Source organism: Carettochelys insculpta, chromosome 1 (genome assembly GCF_033958435.1).
Source record: "Carettochelys insculpta isolate YL-2023 chromosome 1, ASM3395843v1, whole genome shotgun sequence".
Classification (NCBI taxonomy): Eukaryota; Metazoa; Chordata; order Testudines; family Carettochelyidae; genus Carettochelys; species Carettochelys insculpta.
In genome coordinates this window covers 259,606,440-259,629,024 of record NC_134137.1, presented here as the reverse complement: position 1 = coordinate 259,629,024, position 22,585 = coordinate 259,606,440, and the positions used below count along the sequence as shown (strand labels likewise).

Sequence of the window (22,585 nt, the reverse complement as noted above, 5' to 3'; positions counted from 1 at the left end):
GCTGCTGTAAGTAGGACTATTACTGACTTTAAAAAGTATCACTGCCAGTTGGACCATACATAGAGGTCTAAAGGTCGAATTTCAGCACTCCACCTTGGAAAGGTTGTTGACATCTGCTCTAGAGGATAGCATAGTAAGTTTGCACTGCACGCATGCGGCTTTTCCTAACCTGGACAAGCCATGCTGTTTATAAATTCATTCTTCGGTGCTCTCTCTTACGCCTTGATTCTGCTGCAGTTAAAACCAATGGCAAAACTGCCATTGACTTTGGAGGTGTAGAACAGAGAAAATGCATCCTTGATCCTCATGCAGTGCCTGATTCTGTGAGCTGCTGTTTTCTGCTCCCTGGTTCCTGGGGGAGCTGATCCTAGAAACTGCTTTCCCAGAGGCAGCCCCAGTGACTTGTGGGATGAGACTAAGGACTTGGAGCAGAAATCTGGTAAGGCAGAGTTGGTGTTTAGTGCAGTGCCTGGAACTGGTATTCCAGTGATCAGACTAACATAATATAGAAGGATGGTTTTGTGGGTAAAATATGAGCTTTTCTTTTGCTGTTTTAAAAGTACATTAAGCTAACTTGTTGGTTGCTAGAACTCCCTTCCTGTCTCTTGAAAGCTTGGAGTCAATAAATGGAGAGCCGACTGCGTGGGACAGTGAGCACTTCCTATAATCTGCTGTGTACGTTCAGATCCCTTTGATGCAGGTCAGTGCCATGCACAGGCTCAGTTGTATAGTCAACATCTGAAATACCTTTACATATGATTCAACGGGAACGATGTGGATTCCAATTTCTAGTGCTCTCTTCTTTCTGCACCAAAGGCCAAATATTCCTTCAAAAACAAAAATAATGATGATGAGAGAGAACTTAATTGTCTTGGTATTTCTGGTTCTGACAGCGTGTGCTGAGAGTGGGAGAGAGGCTGCCTTTAGAGGTATATGTGCAGCTCTCTGGCTTTGCAGGCCTGTATTTGAGGTAAAATAATGTGAAGTGAGACCAACTTCTTAAACCCTGTGAAAATACAGTGACATCTTATGGTGGAGGCCCCCTTGGGTGAAATCCACGCTGTGTTGAAGTCCATGGGAGATTTGCCAGGGACTTTAATGGGCCCAGGATTTCACCCCTCATCTTCATGTTAAGGACTATTTCAGTTCTGTCTGATCTTTGGGGACAACATATTTGGAATATTTCTGAAGACACTCAAAGGGGAGGGTCATAGGTCACTCCTTCTAAGATGAGAACTGGTGTCCCTGCCAGCAGCCTCCAGCTTGTTTCTTCCTCAGTCTGCTAATGGGAAACCATTGTTAAATGTCACCATGACTGTATTTGGGTCTGGTATGTGCAGATCCTATTGTTAGGCTAAAAGAACATTTTAGATTTCCTTGGACAGTGCTTACCAAAGACAGTGGCTTATCAGGCTGACATGGTTAAGGCATGTCAGTTTGAGAGCCGTGGCTACACGAGGAGATGATGTGGCCAGTATCATGTTCAACCACCTTTGACGGTCGTAACCTAAAGGAGCAGGTACCCATTTTGCAGCTGAGCGAGCGGAATACAGCCTTTCAGCATGAGATCAGTCGAGTGGCAGCCTCCTGATTTTCGGAATTGTAGCTGAGTGCCTTTTCCACTCAGTTACCACAAATGGCATTAACATCAAGTTATGCACCTTTGTCTTCCTAGGACAAATGGAAAGATAAACACAGTGCTTTTTTTGTGCCAGGACTTGCCAGTACTGAGTACCTGCACCTGGGCATCCCAAGGCATGAGACTTTCTTGGGGGAGGGAAGGGGAACTGTCTGAGTACCGGCTCCTCTTCTTTTAACAAAAAGGCACCAAATTAACAGCTGTTGAAGAGGCAGAGTCTGTCTGGCCCGGATGGTAGGTGTACAGAGAAGAAGAGAAGAAGGAAGGATTAACAAAGATCCAGGCAAAATCATCATGCCTGCACACAGCACTCCCTAGAGAACTGAGAGAGATGGAGCGTATGTGGATCACTGATTTCACGGGGGGTTGTACTTATCTTGTCTAAGTTGTGCCCCCTTGTGCTACCAGTTCGACTGTGGCTACACTGCTGTTTTATGCTCATGGTAACTCAGTGAGAACAAGCACAAAGGTGTGTACACAAGCAGGGGAATCATAACCACCCTTTGCAGTGCAGCTGTCATGGCCAAGTGCATTTGGAAGTAAAAACAACGTGGAGCAGGAGACAGTCTCCTTAATTTGGTTTTCATGATGCTAAATGTTGACGGTTATTTAGGAAGTTTGCTTCTGATGACTATGTCTTGAAAGTTTTAAGAAGCACAGTCAGATGAAACAAGGGGTGGGCTAATTTAAAACAAAACTGTATGTTCACATGACCTAATGTATTTATTTTGCCTTGAGTCCCAAATGAGCTATTCTGTTTGGGAAGGAGCAGAGCAGCTTGATTTAAAAAAGAATGGTACAAAAGTTCAGTATCTGCAGACAACATGAACAAATGTCCAAGTCTGCAGTATGCTTGCAGATGTGATTACAAGAAAGTAACTTTGGAGATGAATCCTTAGGCCATTGTTAAATATTGGTTTTAGTCTTGAAAATATAGTATTGCTTGCTTTTCCTAGTATTTCAAAGAATAGTAGATGCTGTATAAATTCATCTCTAGAGCAACAACTTTTGACGTCAGTTGGAGTCATGCCCATTTAAAACAAATCTGAATTTGTTCCAGTTACTCTGGCATATAATTAAAATGAAAAAAATATATATTTCCAATAATTTCTGACAGATTTTCTTAGAAAACTGATTGTATTTGGTTTTTATTGAAGATAAACGAAAGAACTCTAATTTGCTGAGATATTAGTATAAAATACTCATCATAGCTCTCCTTTGCCAGTTTAAACAAGTTGTAGTGGATCAAAGAGGCTCGCTAGCTCCCACTTCACAGGTGCAAAGGGAGGTTTGGAAGGGCTCTGCTCTCCCACCCTGGGTGATGCTTGTGGTCCAGTAGATGCCAGACCACATGCACAAGTAAAGCAAAGCACTTGTGTACCCTCAGAGGGCAAGATGTACTGTACTGTCCTGGTAAGAACCCCCTGCGTAGGTGGGACATTTTTTATTTAGTGCTGTGTAGATGTTTGGCCCGGTAGTATGGACTCCATAATGGCTAATAATACTGATGAATTCCAATGAATGAATACTAATAAATTCTCGTATCCCCTGCCAAGGACCCAGAGAACACATTCTCACAGGACATCAGCATGGGCATGGTCACGATCTCAGTATGAGGGGAAAAAAAAATCGGAGTACCAGCTAGTGCAGTAAGCTCAAGCCCAAGGACATGCTTCCCTTCACAGACCTCCAGAACAGGCCAGGCCAAATGTTTGAGGCCATGTTTGCTCAGTCATCTGTGCTCTGATCCATACCTCTTGAATGCCAGAATGTCTTCCTTTGCCTGTTAATATTACCGTAGCACTTAGAAGCCATCTCTGATAGCAGGGTGCCATTGTTCCAGGCCTCGTACAAACCTATAGTGAAAGAATATCCCTGTCCTGAAAGGTTTCAATCTAAACAGACAGGTGTGAAGGGAAACCGGCAAAAACAAGAAAGGGGCTTGTCCAAGGACAGAGTAGGTCAGTAGCAGAGTCAGGAACAGAAGTCAGGTTTTCTCTGTTCAAGTCCACTAGACCATACTAAGACTTAAAGCAGTGCCCTTAACATAAGAACAGCCAGTATTGGGCAGTGTTCCCTGCAAGCTGAGCGCTTGGGCAACCATCCAGGAGAGATTCAGGCACTGCCCAGTGGATTAGCAGAGCAACAACAGCTACCTGCAGCTGGAAGCTTGCGTTTCCATGGTGGTGCATAGCCTCACATGTCTGTGTGCACATTACAAAATTTATGCTGCCCATGGATGGAAAAAATTAGAGGCAACATTGATCCTGAGGCAGATCAAAGGTCCATCTAGCCCAGTATCCTGTCTTCTGACAGTGGCCAATGCCTGGTGCTTCAGTGGGAACGAACAGAACAGGTAATCATCCAGTGAGCCATCCCCTTTTGCCCATTCCCAGCTTCTGGCAAAGAGAGATGAGGGAATCTTCCTTTGAGAACTGAAAACATCAGCCCCAACAGCGTGAACTCACTTTACAACATTCTTGGGCCTTAATAATCAGGGTGCAGGAGGCTGAGACTGGCAACTGGGTTTCTCGTTTATTTTATAATTTCCTTTCTGCTCTGGTCCTTTCTGTCAGTACAAAGGAGCCATGAAAGAGGACCCTAAGACATATCCCTGCACAACTGGGGTCTCCAGGCAGTGCTGGATAAAGAGACTGGTGCTATGCTGCATCCCCGTTGCTGCCCCTGTCACTGGAGGGAGTGCCAGGTGGAAGAAGGAAGAGCATGTGGCTGGAGTGTGCTGCACTCTGACCCCCTGGCCTACCCAAGCAAGAGGGTCAACGTTGCTTCAAAACCCAGTACCCTCGAGCTAGACACCCTTCTTCTGCTTCAAATCCAGTGAGCCTCCTACATGGTCCTCCTCTCGAACAATGGGCCAGATTCACTGCTAGGAGTTAAGTTTGCTGGCTGCAGTGGAGTTGTGGTCACTGGCACCAGTAGCAATCACACCTTCCCAGCTGTTGTCAGACTGAAGGTTGCGTTCCAGACTAGTGACAGACTCTAAGGACAGGGGATCATCATCAACGCAGCTAGCACCCAGGAGCGAGTGATATAGCAGTAAGCTAGTTGCTGAACATTCGCCAGTGGGTACAAGCTTTCAGGCTGTCTGTGCTGAACGTCGCCGAAAGGAAGTTTGCAAGGGTTTCACTGTACCTAGAGGAAAGCGGAATGGCATGCCTTGGCACTGTGCCATCGCCCATGGTGGCAGCCTTAGCATACTTTGCAATAAGTAGTAATTCTATATTAGGGAACGTGCTCTGGCTCTGTGTTTCTTGGCTCCGGTAGGTTGAAAATAATGTATAAGCATGCCATCCCGGTCACTTTCTGAGAGCTAATTCCAGACAATGGAAAGGTGATTGACAGCCATACGGACTGAAGGAATTCATTCATCCTCAGCAATGCAAGTTTTCCCCTCCATGCTACCCAGATTTTAAGTCCCTTGTCCAGCAGAGCACTTAAGTATGTGCCTAACTTTAAGCACATGAGTAGTCATAGTGAAAGCCATGCTGAATTGAAATGAACTGCAGGACATGCTTAAAGCTAAGCATGTCCTTCAACGTGTTGCTGAATTGGTGCCATGTTGAGAGATGAGTTCCGTCTCCATGGTAGCAGTGAGAGATAAGGAGAATTATTCTTTTTATATTGTTCCTGGGCATTTGCCAGAAAGAAATTTTTTTTTTTTTCATGAAATTCAAAAGTGGTCAGGTATCTTCACTGTTTCCCTCCCCAGTCCCCTTTTGGTGTTCTCTCCTGGAAGTCTCATCAAAACTTGCTAAAAATGCTTTAAAGGAAATCTGTATTTCTGTTGTAAAGCTCAAAATTGTGCCAATAATCCCGTTCTGTGATGAGCGCCTTTTCAAAAAACAAACAGAAAAAAACCTCTAACTATAGCCGAGTTTTTACGCCCCAGACAGAGCTGTGCTACAGTCCCTGAAGTCCGCTAAAGACTTAACTGTTGCTGTTGATTTTATGAGGTGGATGCTCAAACACCGCAGAGATAAAGCTTTAAGGCAGATAAACAGTTTTTTTTAAAATAACTTCAAATAATTAATGAAAGCAGCTTCTCTTTGTCCCTGTTAAATCACAAGCAGTTAATAGTAACGCTTCTATTTGAGACTGTATCTGAACTCTTTCTTTTTGCAGTGTGAGCAGCGGCTCTTGTATTAAAGAGCTGGAAAATGTTTTTAAGCGGGGCGGGGGGGGGAACCCTCTGAGTGCAGAGTCTAGGCTAGGATTCCAGAGGAAGTTGAGGCCTCCAGCTCTACACAGGAAGCAATCTTAGAGCAGGCCTTAAATGCCAGATTCCAGGCAGAGTTTAACTAACCACTGACAGCTCTGTAAACAAAGCAGGGACAAAAAGAGAACAGCTTTCCCTTTTCTGGTAGTCATTTTTGGTTTGGGGGCTGCAGGGGAATTCTGTAATACTCAGCTTGATGGGATATAAATGAAGGCTGAAAAGGCTTTGTATATGAAGAACTATAAAGGGGAAATATTTCATGGACTAAATTATCAAGAAGAAGGTAGGGCGTGATTAAAACGCATGGATTAAAATACAAAAAAGAGTTTCTTTTGGTTCTTTAAAAAGGATTTATAAACAACTTGTCTTATTCTGGGTGGTATTTAAAAGCTCTGGTTTCTTTTCTTTCTATCTCTTTCTTTTTTTTTTTTCTTTTCTTTTTTTTTGTGGGGGGGGGGGGTTAACCTTTCCAGAATATCTCATTATCTCTACAGCTAGAAGAAAATGAGAAATCTGTTGTGTAGCATTTCATTGCTTCCAGTAAAATCTGAAGTTTTAAAAGAACTGCAGTTCTGGAGAATTATTGCTGCTGTTTGTAGGAAAAGATGTGGCTTTACAAATAGCTTGTCTGTGGCTTGCAAATGTATACAATACTTAGGTTAATGCATGTTGATTTAATTTTAACTAGGAAACTAAACTCAGGAATGGACTGTGTTTATCCAGCTAGGCATTTCATTAATCCTGTTTTTCTCAGCAATACTGAGGCAGTTTATCGATTTAAAAAAAAAAAGCAGCGTTCAAAAAGCAAAGTCAGACCGAATTAACAATCGATTAAATGAATCTATCACTTTCTGTGTCCCGTCTAACTCCTTTATGTTTCTCGGTTTAGACTCAGATCTGTTTGGAGTTCACAAAGCTTGAACACGCATCATGGATGACTTTGAACGCCGCAGAGAACTCAGGAGGCAAAAGCGTGAGGAAATGCGCCTTGAAGCGGAGAGGTGAGGCATTACATTGGAAAACGGAGTCAGTGGTTTGATTTGTGTTAGTAGTGGCTTTGAGGCTTCCAGTGTGTAAATAGCTGAAGTATGGTGTAGTATTACTGAACAACTTTGCTACTGATATATTTGAGAAATGGCAGTGAGTAATGTTTCTGGGGAGAGGCTGAAAGTTAATTGGAGTTGGGTGCCTAACTCCCTTAGGTTTTTTTGTTTTTTTTAATCCCACCCTCTCACTAGGGTGTGTAAGCAGTGAAGGAGGAGCTGGGCTATGTAAAATTGTTTACAGGCCAGTAGAAAGGAACTTGTCAAGCTGTCGCAGATTGTGGGACTGTTTCCAAAGACAGAGCTCAAATTATAACCCAAAGAAGGAAAAGAGAGAGCACATAAAAACCCTTAGAGCAAGGGCACGTGAACTTTTTACATCAGGCCCCACTTTTCATCCCTGCAATTAGCAGGGCCCCCCCAACCTGTCTAATGGAATCCAAACCGATGGAAATTTCAGTTTATGTTCCTACGAAACCCCCCGTTTTTGGCATGTTTAAGAACACGGGTGTAGAATATAAAAGCTTTATTAACGGGTATATAAATGTGAATACACAGACATAAAACAGTAACATATTTCAACATTTTTAATGAGATGGATGAGCCAGAGACCCAGCGGCCAATCATGGTGCACTCACCTTACAAAATTTCACACCACCTCCCCCAAGGGGGCCTGTACCCGCACGTTGCTCAGCCGTGCCTTAGAGTGCTTAATATGTGAGTACCTACCCTTACAATTACTTAATATTCAATATGTGAACTTTGTGTTAAAATATCTACACTGCTACTACATTTATGATTTGTTTGCAACTGTTCGATCTTGATTAAAAAGGCAAAATTCTGCTGCAAGTTACTCCAGATTGACACGGGTGTAAATAAGGGTAGAATTTGACCTTAGGTATTAATATTGTTAGTTCAAATGCACTGACAAACTTTATAAAATGAACGACTTGAGAATATTAAGACATATTCTCCTCTAATTCACACCCATTTTAGACCAGTGCAACCCCGTGGATGTTACTGGAGTTACTCCTGTTGTAGATCAGCATAAAATGGGAAGGCATCAGGGCCCTTATATTTAATACAGAACATACATGTCCTTTTTGTTACAGTGATTACATTATTAGTTAATTAAAATTGCAAGAACTTAAAACTATATAATTTACCCACTATTATTTATGCTCTTCCTTTTTCTTTTCTTTTTGGCATTTCTTTCTGTTTATATTAAAAACAATAGTCAGTTTCACTTGTATTTCTAGTCATCTGCATATTTGGGTTCTCACAGGCTCACAGAATGCGGCAGCATTTGGGTTTCAAACTGTAAATGTATATTTCTTTTGTCTCATGGAAAACTTTAAAATGGGAATATAAATAAAAAGTCAGGGGTGCATAGTATGGAATACACCTTTTTCTGTATCTGCTTGAGACTTTTTTTTTAATACGGTCTTGCCCATTCCGGCAATATTTTCAAATGGATAAAGGAAAGGATATCAAGTGCAATGATTCCTGATTTTTGCATTCATGTGTGGAATAATTTTTGTGTGCACCAAGGCATGTGTGGATATGTACCACTGGTAGAAACATATACTGCTGGCAGGGGGCAGTGTGGGCGCTCTTCTAATGAGCTGGGCAGTGTTTGAACCTCTCTTGCATGGCTGCCCAAGTGCTCAGTTTACAGGGAACGCTGGTCAAGTTGATAGACATAGATGCCTTTTATTTGATATCAATTTTAGAAGCAGAACACTCCCTACGACACTGTGAGTGTGAGGGTTCAAATCAGGGTGGAAAACTTATTCTTCATCATTGGGAATCAGCAAAGTCATTTGCAGCTACCAGAACCCAAACGAGGTGTGCATGGAGGTCAATGGGAAATGAGATGGGGGCTTCCACATTTCAAAAGCTATTGTCACATTTGGCCAAGCTGGTTAGCAATCTTAACAAATAAACGTGCAAATTGAATGGGCCGCAGAGAATGCACTGTCTTCTAGTCTCCCCTCCAGGTCAGTGTTGATGCATTTGTTTGGACAGGTTGAGAGAAATGGTCATGGTCAGCGCTGGTCCATTCCCATGTGTAAACAGGGGCTTCTGTCTCCAGAGCTGTTGGGCTGACACTTCCCACCAGGAAGCAAATTTGGAAAGAAATGCACGAACTGAATGAATGCTTGTTGTAGCTTTTGACAGGGATAAAGGGGCCAGTCACATTCACTGATTGGCATAGGCCTGGTATTTATGTGAGGTCACAGAAATGTTCAGATTCTTCCCAGCTGGAGGTCTGGACCAATGCTTACACTGTATGTACATTTACTTCATGCAGATCCAGGTTATCAGATAATAACAGCTTGGATTTTGCTTATATTTTATTTGAAAGGAAAGAGACTTTGAATGTTGCTGTTAAGAATCCACTGTCCCAGCCCATATCCCCAGCTTCCTGTAAAGAATTTTGTATAATGGAGGCTAGATAGGCAGGGCCTGTCTGACCAAGATCTGTTGAGTAGTGTTTCCGCAAGAGGACACTGGAAACCTCGTGGGTCCCTGCTGAGTTTCCCAGTGTAGCTGACTGGACTGCTTTGACCCAGCTTGACTTTCTGGATGCAGACTACAGTTGGAATTCAGCCGGGGGCTCCCTCTGTCAGAGGCCACATGGTAGCTGCTGTCTGGAACCCAGACAGCCAACCCTTTAGAAACATTGTTGGGGGACAGGGAAGGGAGTGAGAAGATTGTCACTTCCAAGTGTGGGCCTTTACAGATGAGGTCAAGGAGTACAGAGACCCCATTGCCCCTGGAGAAAATGGCAGGTCTCCAAAGGTGGGCTTCAAAGCTCTACAAAGCCCATTAAGCCTTCCGGGATGGCAGTTTGGCCACTCAGGGTGAACAGATATCTTACTTGACAATTGGAGTTTATGTAAATGGGAAGCATAATCTTAGCATCTCAAGACTGCTTTTCAACTCAGGAGATCTTTGATTTGCTTTCTGGTTTTGGAGCCTTGAGGGCTTAACATCTTGAAATATTTTTCTGTGCTACCACACGAACTAGAAATGTACTTTTTTTTAAAATGAAAGCTGAGATTCTCATGTCATTACGTGACTCCAGGAGGTGGAGCTTCATGCAAATTCCCAAATATCGCATTATCCAGCATAAAACTGTGAGAGTTACTAATGCTGTTAATCAGCCCCATTGAAACCCTGACTTAAGGACTGAAGGACAAGAGCAAATATTAGTGACTAGTCACGTTTCCTATTAAACCTTTCTGTGAACTATATTGTAATTTTGTGACTTTGCTTTCATTTATTTTAAAAGCATTACTCCAACATTTTTATCTGACTGTCTCTCTACTCTATGTTATGGAAAAAATAGACCTCAAAGGCACATGTGAACATTAAGGCTATATCTCCACTAGTGTTTTGTCAACAAAACCTGCAGCGCATCCGCATTCCCAAGGTTTTCTGTGGACCGTAAATCGACAAAGTGGAGCACTTCTGTTGGCAGCGTTCTGCTACTCCCCTGAGACAGAATGCCTCTGTCAACAGATTCTGCCAATGCACCCAGGCCCTGGGTTTGAAGTTGTAGAACCTTTCTTGAATAAAGTATACCAAGCCCAAATTCTTCTCTGTGTTATTGAGGCAACTCCATTTATTTTAGTTTAAATGAGAAGAGAATTTGGTCCCTCAAACTCTCTTAGGCAGCAGGTTCCAGTCCTAAGATACTCTGCAAAGTTCTTTGTAGCTTTGACTCTCAAAGCACTTTACAATTGTGGAGAGGCACAGCATTTTTCCTAGTGATGTTCACTGGAGCCATTTTACGAAACAGAAAACTGAGCCACTGAAAAGTGAAGTGATTTGTCCTATGTTACATAAAAAGCCAGTGAAAGGTTCAGGTCTCCTTATTGCAACTGCAGCATGTGGGGCTCTATCTATCAGACCATGCTCCTTTCTTGGCTAACTTGTCATGCACATGATGGTCCCTTTAAAGACCAGGGAGAGAATATAAATTAACCTGCAGGAACCAAATTAAGTATTTTTAGATGCAGATTTTACATTTTTTAAAAAGAAAGACTTCTGCTGTCTGCTGCTTATGTCTTTAGGTACTGTTTGTTTTTCACTTACTTTAGATTAGTGATATTCCAACTAGGGCGTGGCTCACGAATGCATCTCCTATGGCTTTTTGCAGTGGATGGTATTAAAAAATTGTGATTGAATTGTTAACCAGTCTAAGTTATTAACCAGTCAGGGCGTTTCTACTATGTTGCTAACCATGATTTTGGAGCCAGAGTTGCTGATTTTTTGAGGAAAGGGCTCTCAGGGCTTGTCTACACTACAGAGTTATTCTGGAATAGTTTATTCCGGAGTTATTCCAAAATAAACTATTCCAGAATAGTAACAGAGAGGAAGCCGCACTAGTCTATACACTATCAAAACAAAAAACAGTGAAGCAGCACTTTAAAGACTAGCAAAATAGTTTATTAGGTGAGCTTTCGTGGGACAGACCCACTTCTTCAGACCATAGCCAGACCAGAACAGACTCAGTATTTAAGGCACAGAGAACCAAAAACAGTAAGCAAGGAGGACAAATCAGAACATCATGCTCCGGTTACTCACAGAATCACGGGCACTTTCTCATGCTCCTCTACTAACATCATATATGCCATCATGTGCCAACAATGCCCAGATGCTTTGTATATTGGACAGACTTCTAACTCCCTTAGACAAGGGTCAACGGGCACAAAACAGACATCAAAACACTCCAGATCCACAAACCAGTTAGTCAACATTTTAATGGAATGGGGCATTCTGTCAACAACCTAAAGCTATGTGTGTTACTGAAGAAGAATTATTGCACCGTTCTGGAAAGGGAAGCAGCCGAGCTGTCTTTTATATTCAAATTTGGCACATTAACACATGGTTTATATCGTGATGGGAACTTTCTGAGTCACTATAGGGGGTCATCTGCATACTTGGCTCAATCTAATTCTTGACCTTCCCCCCCAGCCTTCCACTCTCTGATTTGCTCACCTTGATTATCTTTTTCTGATTTGTCCTCCTTGCTTACTGTTTTTGGTTCTCTGTGTCTTGAATATTGAGTCTGTTCTGGTCTGGCTATGGTCTGAAGAAATGGGTCTGTCCCACGAAAGCTCACCTAATAAACTATTTTGCTAGTCTTTAAAGTGCTACTTGACTGCTTTTTGTTTTGATAATGTATAGACTAGCACTAAATATTTGGTGCACTAAATACTTCCCAGAACTCATGGTAAAGTTGGCTGCTAGACATGATTCATAGTCTCATTATAACATGTCCTTTTATTGCCATAATGTGGATGCATAAACAAAAAAAAAATTTGTAATCACAAAATCTCAAAGACACCAAAGTTTCTTTTGAAGCAAAATGAACTTCGGAAAAAGGCTTATGCAGTTTATTTTTAAAAGTATCTGTCAGCTTTGCTGATATTTTAAAGAGTGTCCTTACTGAGAAGTATGTATAAACGGACCTTTTTCCCCCCTAAGTAGCTAGCCATGCAGGTTTACAGACATCACCAAATGGCAGTGCCTATGCCAGGAACCCAGGGCAGACAACAAAACAGACTCGTTATTTCAGTTATGAATCCCATCTGTATGTTTGGACCATTCAATAATCTCACTACTGCATTTACCAAACCAGTCAAAATGTCAGTAGGAGGGAGAGCCTCAATCCAGCACTGAGGCACTTGGAAAAATGTCTGCTTTTACCTCTTTTGATATAGGAGTAGGTTCTTCTGAGAGGCTACATCTACACTGCAGTGATCTGTCGACAGAAGCTACCGTGAGAAGAGATGTTCCAGCAAAACTTCTGTCTACAGATCACAGCCACGCACAAAAACGTATCAAAATAGCAATCCACTCTGTCAACAGAGAGCAGCCAGACTTCCCATCTGCTCTCCCAACAGAGCAGCCAACTGGAAGCTCAGCAAACGGTGCTGCCCTGTGGCCAGAAGCACTGTCTGTCGACAGAGGATCCCCCAGAGTGTCTACACATTTTTTAGACTCTCCCCATTAGACTCTGACAAAGGCTCACATCCCCCTGTCTAATCTGACTTGGTTTTTCCTCTTTTGATAAGTACTGTTGATACTGGGCCATTTCCACCTTGCTGAATAGACCTTGTCAGCTCTGGCCCTCCTTCTTACTGGGACCCCATTCTTTAAATACCCCTCTGAACCCCTCCCCCAACTCATTCATCTGATGAAGCGGGTCTTTGCCCACGAAAGCTTATGCTCCAAAATATCTGTTGGTCTATAAGGTGCCACAAGACTTCTTGTTGTACACGTTTTTTGTCAACAGAAAATGTTGAAAAAGGTGTTATTCCTCATCACAGAGAGACAGAACACTGTTGGCAGAAGTGCTGAGTTTCATCAACAAAGCCCTGGTTTTGTTGGCAAAACCCTCTAGTATAGACATAGCCAGAGGTATTAAGGGCTGCTGGAAAGCTTCAGAAACCAAAAGCAAACCACAAAGTAGTTTGCAATTGGTTGTGGAAGGTATGAGTTGTCATCAGTGGATAAGTGTCATCTAGGTATTGGGCCAGATTCTGATCTTATTTAGAAGACTGTAAATCTAGAATGAGAACAGAGGTTTTTCAGAGTAGCTGGAACTGGGATGTGGCCTGTTAGCATTTGGGTTTGGAGGGAGGCAGGCACTGAAAGTGTCCTCAGAGTTACAGAGCTGTAGACATAAAATAAACTGAAACTTACCATCTTTCATAAAAATCTTCTGGTTCTCTAGAACGTCTCGTTAGTTAAATTACAAATGTACAGATGATCAGTTCAGAGGGAAAACAATCTTTGAAGCCTTTGAAGAGAACACCTTCTGGGCATATGAACCACAGAGCTGTAAAACTAAAATGTCTATTTTACATAAGATAGCAAAATATTAGTTATGCTTCTGACAGAGACTAAAAGGTACTTGCATTATAAGATGTTTTCAGGCATTTCATGTTTTGAAAAATTTATCTGTTAGGCTAAAAATTAGACTTGTCTGGAGGCTGAGTAGGGAAGGAGAGGACAACTGGAGCAAGGTGGGGAAATGGAGAAGGGATGGTGTGAGGGGGGAGAGAGAGAGAGGGAGAGAACATGAGTTTAAAGTATCTATGTACTTGCTGATCTGCTCAGATAACTCAAGTGCCATAGAATTTATATTTAATGAGGGCAAAGTGCCTTTATTATATTTGAAGGACTTTTATTAAGCAGTAACAATTTTATGCCTTCCTATATCATTTGGATGGTTCTGATCCCTGTGAAATCCCTTTGATTTCAATGAGCAAGTCACTTCACTTCTGTGTGCCTGGGTTTCCTCAGGTCTAAAAGCGGGGTAATGAAACCGACCTCATCTGTAGAGCACTCCAAGGTTTATTCATGAAAATTGCTATGTAGGAACAAGGTATAATTATTATTATGAATCGTTATTATTCATCATTATACCACAGGAGTCCCAGAAATTAGAAATATAGACAGTTGGGTTTGTGATGACCGGGAGAACCGTATGGTGACTTGCCTGCCTGGTGCGAAGGTTGCGGATCTCTCGAGGCATCTAGACAGACTTATGGGCAGTGCTGGGGAGGAGCCGGTCGTCGTGGTACATGTTGGTACCAATGACATAGGGAAGGGTAGAAGAGATGTTCTGGAGGCCAAATTTAGGTTACTAGGAAAGAGACTGAAATCCAGAACATCTTTGGTGGCATTCTCTGAAATGCTTCCAGTTCCACGCGCAGGGCCAGATAGACAGGCAGAACTTCAGAGTCTCAATGCGTGGATGAGACGATGGTGTAGGGAAGAGGGGTTTAGATTTATTAGGAACTGGGGACACTTTTGGGGTAGGGGGAGCCTATACAGGAATGATGGGCTCCACCTAAATCAAGGTGGATCCAGACTGCTGGCATTAAACATTAAAAAGGTCATAGAGCAGTTTTTAAACTAAGAGGTGGGGGAAAGCCGATTGGTGCGGGGGAGCACCTGGATCGGACGGAGACTTCTCTTACACGAGGCTCCATAGACAGGGATTCCCTAGAAGTTAGTCAGATAGGGAACGTGGGAAATAATATATGGGCAAGATCAGATGTGAAACAATCGTGCATAAAAAAATCCACCACGTCTGTGAAAGGCGGACATATAAATAGTGGTAGTTTTCTAACATGCTTTTACACTAATGCTAGGAGTCTGTCTAATAAGATGGGTGAACTGGAGTACCTCATATCAAAGGAGGAAGTTGACATAATAGGCATCTCAGAAACATGGTGGAATGAGGACAATCAGTGGGACACTATCATACCGGGATATAAATTATATCGGAAAGACAGAACAGGTCGTGCGGGTGGCGGAGTGGTACTATATGTGAAGGATAATATAGAATCAAATGAAGTAAAAATCCTAAAGGAATCAAAATGTTCCATAGAATCATTATGGATAACAATTCATTCCTCTAATATGAATATGGCATTAGGAATATATTACCGACCACCTAACCAGGACAGTGATAGTGATGCTGAAATGATGAGGGAGATTAGAGAGGCTATCAAAATAAAAAACACAGTAATAATAGGAGATTTCAATTATCCCCATATTGATTGAGTGCATGTCACCTCAGGACGGGATTCAGAGATTAAATTTCTTGATGCCTTAAATGACTGCTTCTTGGAGCAGCTAGTACAGGAACCCACAAGGGGAGAGTCGATTCTCGATCTAGTCTTGACTGGAACGCAGGATCTGGTCCAAGAGGTAACTGTTACTGGACCGCTTGGAAATAGTGACCACAATATAATAACTTTTAATATTCCTGTGTTGGGAAGAACACCGCAGCGGTCAAACACTCTGGCATTTAATTTCAAAAAGGGGAATTACACTAAAATGAGGAAGCTAGTTAAACAGAAACTAAAAGGTAGAGTAATTAAACTAAAATCCCTGGAAGCTGCATGGAAACTGTTTAAAGACACCATACTAGAGGCCCAACTTAAATGTATGCCCCAAATAAAAAAACACAGTAAGAGACCTAACAAAGAACCACCATGGCTAAACAGCCATGTTAAAAAGGCAGTGAGAGAGAAAAGGGCAGCTTTTAAAAAGTGGAAGTCAAATCCTAGTGAGGAAAATAGAAAGGAACATAAACACTCCCAAATTAACTGTCATAATGTAGTAAGAAAAGCCAAAAAAGAGTTTGAGGAACAGCTAGCCAAAAATTCAAAAAACAATAGTAAAATGTTTTTTAAATACATTAGAAGCAGGAAGCCTGCTAAAAAAGCAGTGGGGCCCTTGGATGATAAAGATATAAAAGGAGCAATCAAGGAAGACAATGCCATTGTGGAGCGATTAAATGATTTCTTTGCTTCAGTCTTCACGGCTGAAGATGTTACAGAGGTTCCTAAATCTGAGCCAGCCTTTTTAGGCAACAAATCTGAGGAACTCACTCAGATTGAAGTGACATTAGAGGAGGTTTTGGAATTAATTGATAAGCTGAATAGTAACAAGTCTCCAGGACCAGATGGCATTCACCCAAGGGTTCTGAAAGAACTCAAATGTGAAATTGCGGAGTTATTAACAGTGGTTTGTAACCTATCCTTTAAATCCACTTTGGTACCAAATGACTGGAAGACGGCCAATATAACACCAATATTTAAAAAAGGCTCTAGAGGAGATCCTGGCAATTATAGACCGATAAGTTTAACATCAGTACCAGGTAAATTAGTAGAAACACTAGTAAAGAGTAAAATTGCAAGGCACATAGAAGAGCACGAATTGTTGGGCAAAAGTCAGCATGGTTTCTGCAGAGGGAAGTCGTGTCTGTCTAATCTATTAGAATTCTTTGAAGGGGTTAATAAACATGTGGACAAGGGGCACCCAGTGGACATAGTATACCTAGATTTCCAGAAAGCCTTTGACATGGTCCCACACCAAAGGCTTTTATGTAAATTAGGTGGTCATGGGATAGGAGGAAAGGTCCTTTCATGGATCGGGAATTGGTTAAAAGACAGAAAACAAAGGGTTGGAATAAATGGTAAATTTTCACAATGGAGGGGCGTAACTAGTGGTGTTCCCCAGGGCTCAGTCCTGGGACCGATCCTGTTCAACTTGTTCATCAATGATCTAGAAAATGAGGTAAGCAGTGAGGTGGCAAAGTTTGCAGATGACACCAAGTTGTTCAGGACAGTCAAAAGCAAAAGGGATTGTGAAGAACTACAAAAAGATCTCAGCAAACTGAGTGATTGGGCAGCAAAATGGCAAATGAAATTTAATGTGGGTAAGTGTAAGGTAATGCATGTTGGAAAAAATAACCCAAATTACACGTACTACATGATGGGGTCAAATTTAGCTACGACAGATCAGGAAAGGGATCTTGGAGTTATAGTGGATAGTTCTCTGAAGACATCCACGCAGTGTGCAGCGGCAGTTAGTAAGGCAAATAGGATGTTAGGAATTATTAAAAAAGGGATCGATAATAAGACAAAAGATATCATACTTCTCCTATATAAAACTATGGTACGCCCACATCTCGAGTACTGCGTGCAGATGTGGTCTCCTCACCTCAAAAAAGATATATTGGCATTAGAAAAGGTTCAGAAAAGGGCGACTAAGATGATTAGGGGCTTGGAAAGGGTCCCATATGGGGAGAGGCTAGAGAGACTGGGACTTTTCAGTTTGGAAAAAAGGCGATTGAGGGGCGATATGATAGAGGTATATAAAATCATGAATGGTGTGGAGAAAGTGAATATAGAAAAATTATTTACCTTTTCCCATAATACAAGAACTAGGGGACACCAAATGAAATTGATGGGTAGTAGGTTCAAAACTAATAAAAGGAAATTTTTCTTCACACAGCGCACAGTCAACCTGTGGAACTCCTTGCCCGAGGAGGCTGTGAAGGCCAGGACTCTATTAGGGTTTAAAAAAGAGCTTGATAAATTTTTGCAGGTCAGGTCCATAAATGGCTATTAGCCAGGGATAAAGTATGGTGCCCTAGCCTTCATAACAAGGGCAGGAGATGGATGGCAGGAGATAAATCACTTGTCTTCTGTTCTCCTTCTCTGGGGCACCTGGCATTGGCCACCGTCGGCAGATGGGATGCTGGGCTTGATGGACCTTTGGTCTGACCCAGTATGGCCATTCTTATGTTCTTATAAATTAAGATGGCAGATCCCAGTGCACCTTGTACTGGATGGCCAAAATCTTTAAAAAATGGGTGCCTTATGCTGGTTATTAAAGGTTCCTGAGAAAGTAACATCAAATGTTTTTAAAATTCCTATGAAACTGGAGCACCTTAACCCCTTTTGAAAACTCTGGTCATGCCTACTCTTACTTGTGTCTACTAAGTGACCTACGTTTCAAAAGTGCTGAGCTCTCACCATTTCTTACTGAAGTCATTATTAAATTGGAGCTTATTTAGTTTTGTAATAAATATGGACATTGTAGCTTTAGGCACCCATTTTTTAAAATCTTGACCTATGTCTTTAAAAATTATATATTATGAATAGTAATAATACAAAGGTATTTTTAAATAAATTATATCTAGGTATGGACTCCACACACTAGCATGCACATATCCTGAGCACCGCATTCATTGAAATTATTATGTGCAAATTTATGTAAATTTATGTGAATGATTTCCTTTCTAGTGACTCTTGCATGCAGATCTACAGTAACTGAAACAAGATAGCGAGTGCAGCTATTGGAATCTGATATAGCACATTAATTACTAGATAGTGTTCAATCAGATTTGTCTTATTTTAAACTCTTCTTTTCCCAGAAAATAAGATGTAAATAATTTTGTTAATTTAACATTAGGGTGAAGTTTTGGAAGCACAGGGGTTGGGAAATTCACTTTTAAGGTTCCTGCCCCTATCACTACTGGGCCTTTATCAGTGTGGATGTGTGCACATATCTCTATACATAGGTACATATTAATATAATTAATAGAGCTGGTTGAAAACTCTCCATCAAAACTTCTTTTCAAGTCAAAAATGGTCCAGGAGTAGACCTGGTCAGAATATTTCTATAACAGTGATTTTTTGGAAGTGGTTCTGCCAGAAGATGCTGTGAAGACCGGGGCTTTAATGGGGTTCAAAAAAGAACTAGATAAATTCATGGAGTATAGGTCCATCAATGGCTATTAGCCAGGATGGATAGGAATGGTGTCCTTAGCTTTGGTCAGTCAGAGGCTGGAAATGGATGGCAGGACAGGGATCACTTTGATAATGACCTGGGGTTCTGTTCACTCCCTCTGGGGCATCAGGCATTGAACTCTGTTGGAAGACAGGATACAGGGCTCGATGGACCTTTGGTCTGACCCAGTGTGGTGGTTCTTATGTTTTTGTAATGACAAAAATATTTTAATGACATGGGCAACTTTTATGAAAAATTAAATAAATTTTTGTTTCAGCAAAAATGTCCCAAAATTGCAAAGAATATTGTCAACTGAAATTAGCACAGTTTTATCTGCACTGAAATTTTTTTATGAGGAAAAATAATTTCCCTGCCAACACTACGTCCCAAACCTTATGCAGAACTTAAGATGGAGCAGTGTGGTGCATCGTCCTTGCACTGGTCCTCTGCAGAAACCTGACTTTCTTCCTTATACGACATTTATTGCCATATTATCTGAGCCCAAACCGTCACTTGCATTGTAGTAAGTCCCTCTTATGGTCTATTCCAGTTTCTTCTTTTCTCCCCACCCAAAATGCTTGCATGAATGGAAGGATGAAAGATAGATGGATACACTACACTTGATCACTGATTTGTGCATTTTATTGGTGCAGCAGGTACATAGCCATTTGCACAAGTGTATGCATTGTCCCTTGCTTTGAAAATACACTGCTCACGTAAGAACTGGTGTTGTTGGCTTTCTCGAAGCGGGTTTCTCATTGATAATACATACCAAGCAAACTGAACTGCACATTTTTATTGTAACGGTCATCTGAAGCCTGTGCAGACAGCTTCTTCTGGGCCCTGCTACTTAGAACATTCCAAAGATTTTCTGACAGACTATTATTTCAGTGTCTGAATAAGGCAGCGCTAGAGCCTTCAAAGACAAGAAGTTTGCCTTTTCTAAACACTTGGTACTCACGGATTCCTTTTATGGTTAAGCTTGCAAAGGTGGTGTTCCATTGAAGGTCAGCGCACAGATAGCGGAGCGTTTCTCCCTGCAACATTCACTCGGTTTTGAGTGCAAGCATTATGCATTTGATGCCACACATAGACGTTGCTCCAAGGAGTTTGAGGAGGGGAAGATAAAATCTTTGAGAAGGGGGATAAAAAAAAAGGGGCATGTGGGAATCAGAGCAATGATACAATAGTAAACCACTGAACACTTGGTATGCCCTCCAGGGCTTGCTCTCTTGTTGCAAAACTTTCCATAGTGAATATAGGTTTATGTGCCATTTATAGAACGTGTGTGTTGGGCTGGTGTCTTGTAGACAGATGCCCCCAGGAACCTGTGTTATTGGGGTTTCACGACTGAAGTCACCTCTTAACAATGCCAAGGGTGAATTTTAGTCACATCCATGAATGTTTTTTTTATCCTTGAGAGACAAATGGGGGGGGGGCGGGTAGAGTGCTGTGGCCTTTATCAAACCAGTGAGTTACGGTGCTTGATGGGTCGTGTCTACTGGAATGCTATGAGACAAATTTGTTTAAGCAAAGAAATTTTTCCTCTGTATGATCTAATAGGTCTTTCCCATTAATAACCTCCATGCTTATCCTTGTATTAGAGCACTGCCAGAGTTCTTTCAGTACTGCTGTCTTGTTCCTCAGTGAAATATTAGGGCATCAATGAGTCATTTTCAGCATTCCAGATACATGGAATATGTTGGTGGATGAATTAATATGGAAGAGTTCCATGATAAGTCACGAATATCTGTTAGTGTTTTGTCAGGCTGGTGGGTTGTAGGGTATACTAAAATTAAACAAAGAAAAGAAATCTTGAAGGCAAAACAGAAGTCTCCAGCATATACAGTAGCCTCATAATTTAATTTTTCTTACACTGATTACTGTCAGATGGAGTGCTGTGAATCCTTAATAAACCATCAAGACAATAAAAAGCTTAAGTGGTCTCTTTATTTTATGACACCATGGGTATGTCTACATGTGCATGTCCTCCAGGGCTGGAAACATCGACATTCAACGTTGACGTTGGGCAGCACCACATCGAAATAGGCGCTGCGAGGGAACGTCTACACGCCAAAGTAGCACACATCGAAATAAGGGTGCCAGGAACAGCTGCAGACAGGATCACAGGGCGGACTCAACAGCAAGCCGCTCCCTTAAAGGGCCCCTCCCAGACACAGTTGCACTAAACAGCACAAGATCCACAGAACCAACAACTAGTTGCAGACCCTGTGCCTGCAGCATGGATCCCCAGCTGCAGCAGCAGCAGCCAGAAGCCCTGGGCTAAGGTCTGCTGCACACGGTGACCACAGAGCTCCGCAGGGGCTGGAGAGAGAGCATCTCTCAACCCCTCAGCTGATGGCCGCCATGGCGGACCCCGCTATTTCGATGTTGTGGGACGCGGATCGTCTACACGTTCCCTACTTCGACGTTGAACGTCGAAGTAGGGCACTGTTTCCATCCCCTCATGGGGTTAGCGACTTCGACATCTCGCTGCCTAATGTTGATGTTAACTTCAAAATAGCACCCAACACGTGTAGCCGTGACGGGCACTATTTCGAAGTTGGCGCCACTACTTCGAAGTAGCGTGCACGTGTAGACGCGGCTCATTTCAGGAGGGGAACACGTGAAGGTTTTGTTTTGTTGGTGCACTTATGAGTTTATCTCTCTTCACTTGCTTCGCTGATGCCATAGCTTGTTACACCGTGGTCTCATCTAATGCACATATATTACATTTACATTGAGATCTTCATGTCCTGACCTTGATCAGAATACTTGTCTTAAATGTCTGTGGCTCTGGTGGCTTTTTAGGCTCCAGAAGTGAAACTTGAATATCCCAGTTAGTTGCCTGCGTAGTTTTGCCTGGTTTTTCATTGAGAGCAGGATAGTGGATGCTTTCAAGCTTATTCTGAGAAGACAGAAAATCTGAGGCATGAACGACAGTATTCTTATAAAGTATCCAGATTGGTTGTTAAACATTTTAAATTTTATGAATACCTGTCTGTGGGTATGTCTATACTTACCAGAAGATTGACGTGCTGGTGATCAATCTTCCATGGTTTGCTTTAGCATGCCTAGGAGGGCTGTGCTAAATTGAACACTCAGGGTGCTGCTGTTGACTCTGGTATACCTTGCAGTCACAAAGACAAAGGGAAGTCAGTGGGAGAGTTTCTCTCATTGACCTCCCACTATGCAGACAGCAGCAAAAAACAATTTAAGAAAGGCCCATTCAAGCTATGAAATTTACATCTGCTGTGGACTGAACCCCTTAATCAATTTTTAAGCTAAATTCCCTATGTAAGTTAACGGAAAGTCCAGTTTAAAAGCTGATTGACCTCTTAGTCCTATGAGCTGGGAAGCAAACTTTTGAGAGAGACATTTTATTAGTTAGCAGAGCACTGAATTTATAGAATATGTTAATGTTGTGTTAGCATCCAGCACTTCCCATGTTTTGTCACTGGTTCATTAGTCTCCAGGACACCTGTTTTAATTAAAAATATCCTGGAAACTGTGTTTACTGTAATTGTGTCTTCTAAACACCAAAGGCCTAAC

At 42.0% G+C, this 22,585-nt stretch overlaps 1 protein-coding gene across 7 annotated transcripts in view; it reads left to right on the top strand.

The window, feature by feature from the left end:
* Positions 1-22,585, top strand: part of CALD1 (caldesmon 1) — a 261,350-nt gene that overhangs the window by 116,453 nt on the left and 122,312 nt on the right. For 6 of the 7 annotated variants that reach the window (XM_075005280.1, XM_075005272.1, XM_075005264.1 and 3 more), the window contains one exon: positions 6,766-6,877. In XM_075005280.1, coding sequence (XP_074861381.1) covers positions 6,807-6,877 — 71 coding nt within the window. In that variant the 5' untranslated portion in view covers positions 6,766-6,806. Of the gene's footprint in view, positions 1-5,986; positions 6,160-6,765; positions 6,878-22,585 lie in introns of those variants that run through there. The other variant, XM_075005248.1, reaches the window with a different exon arrangement.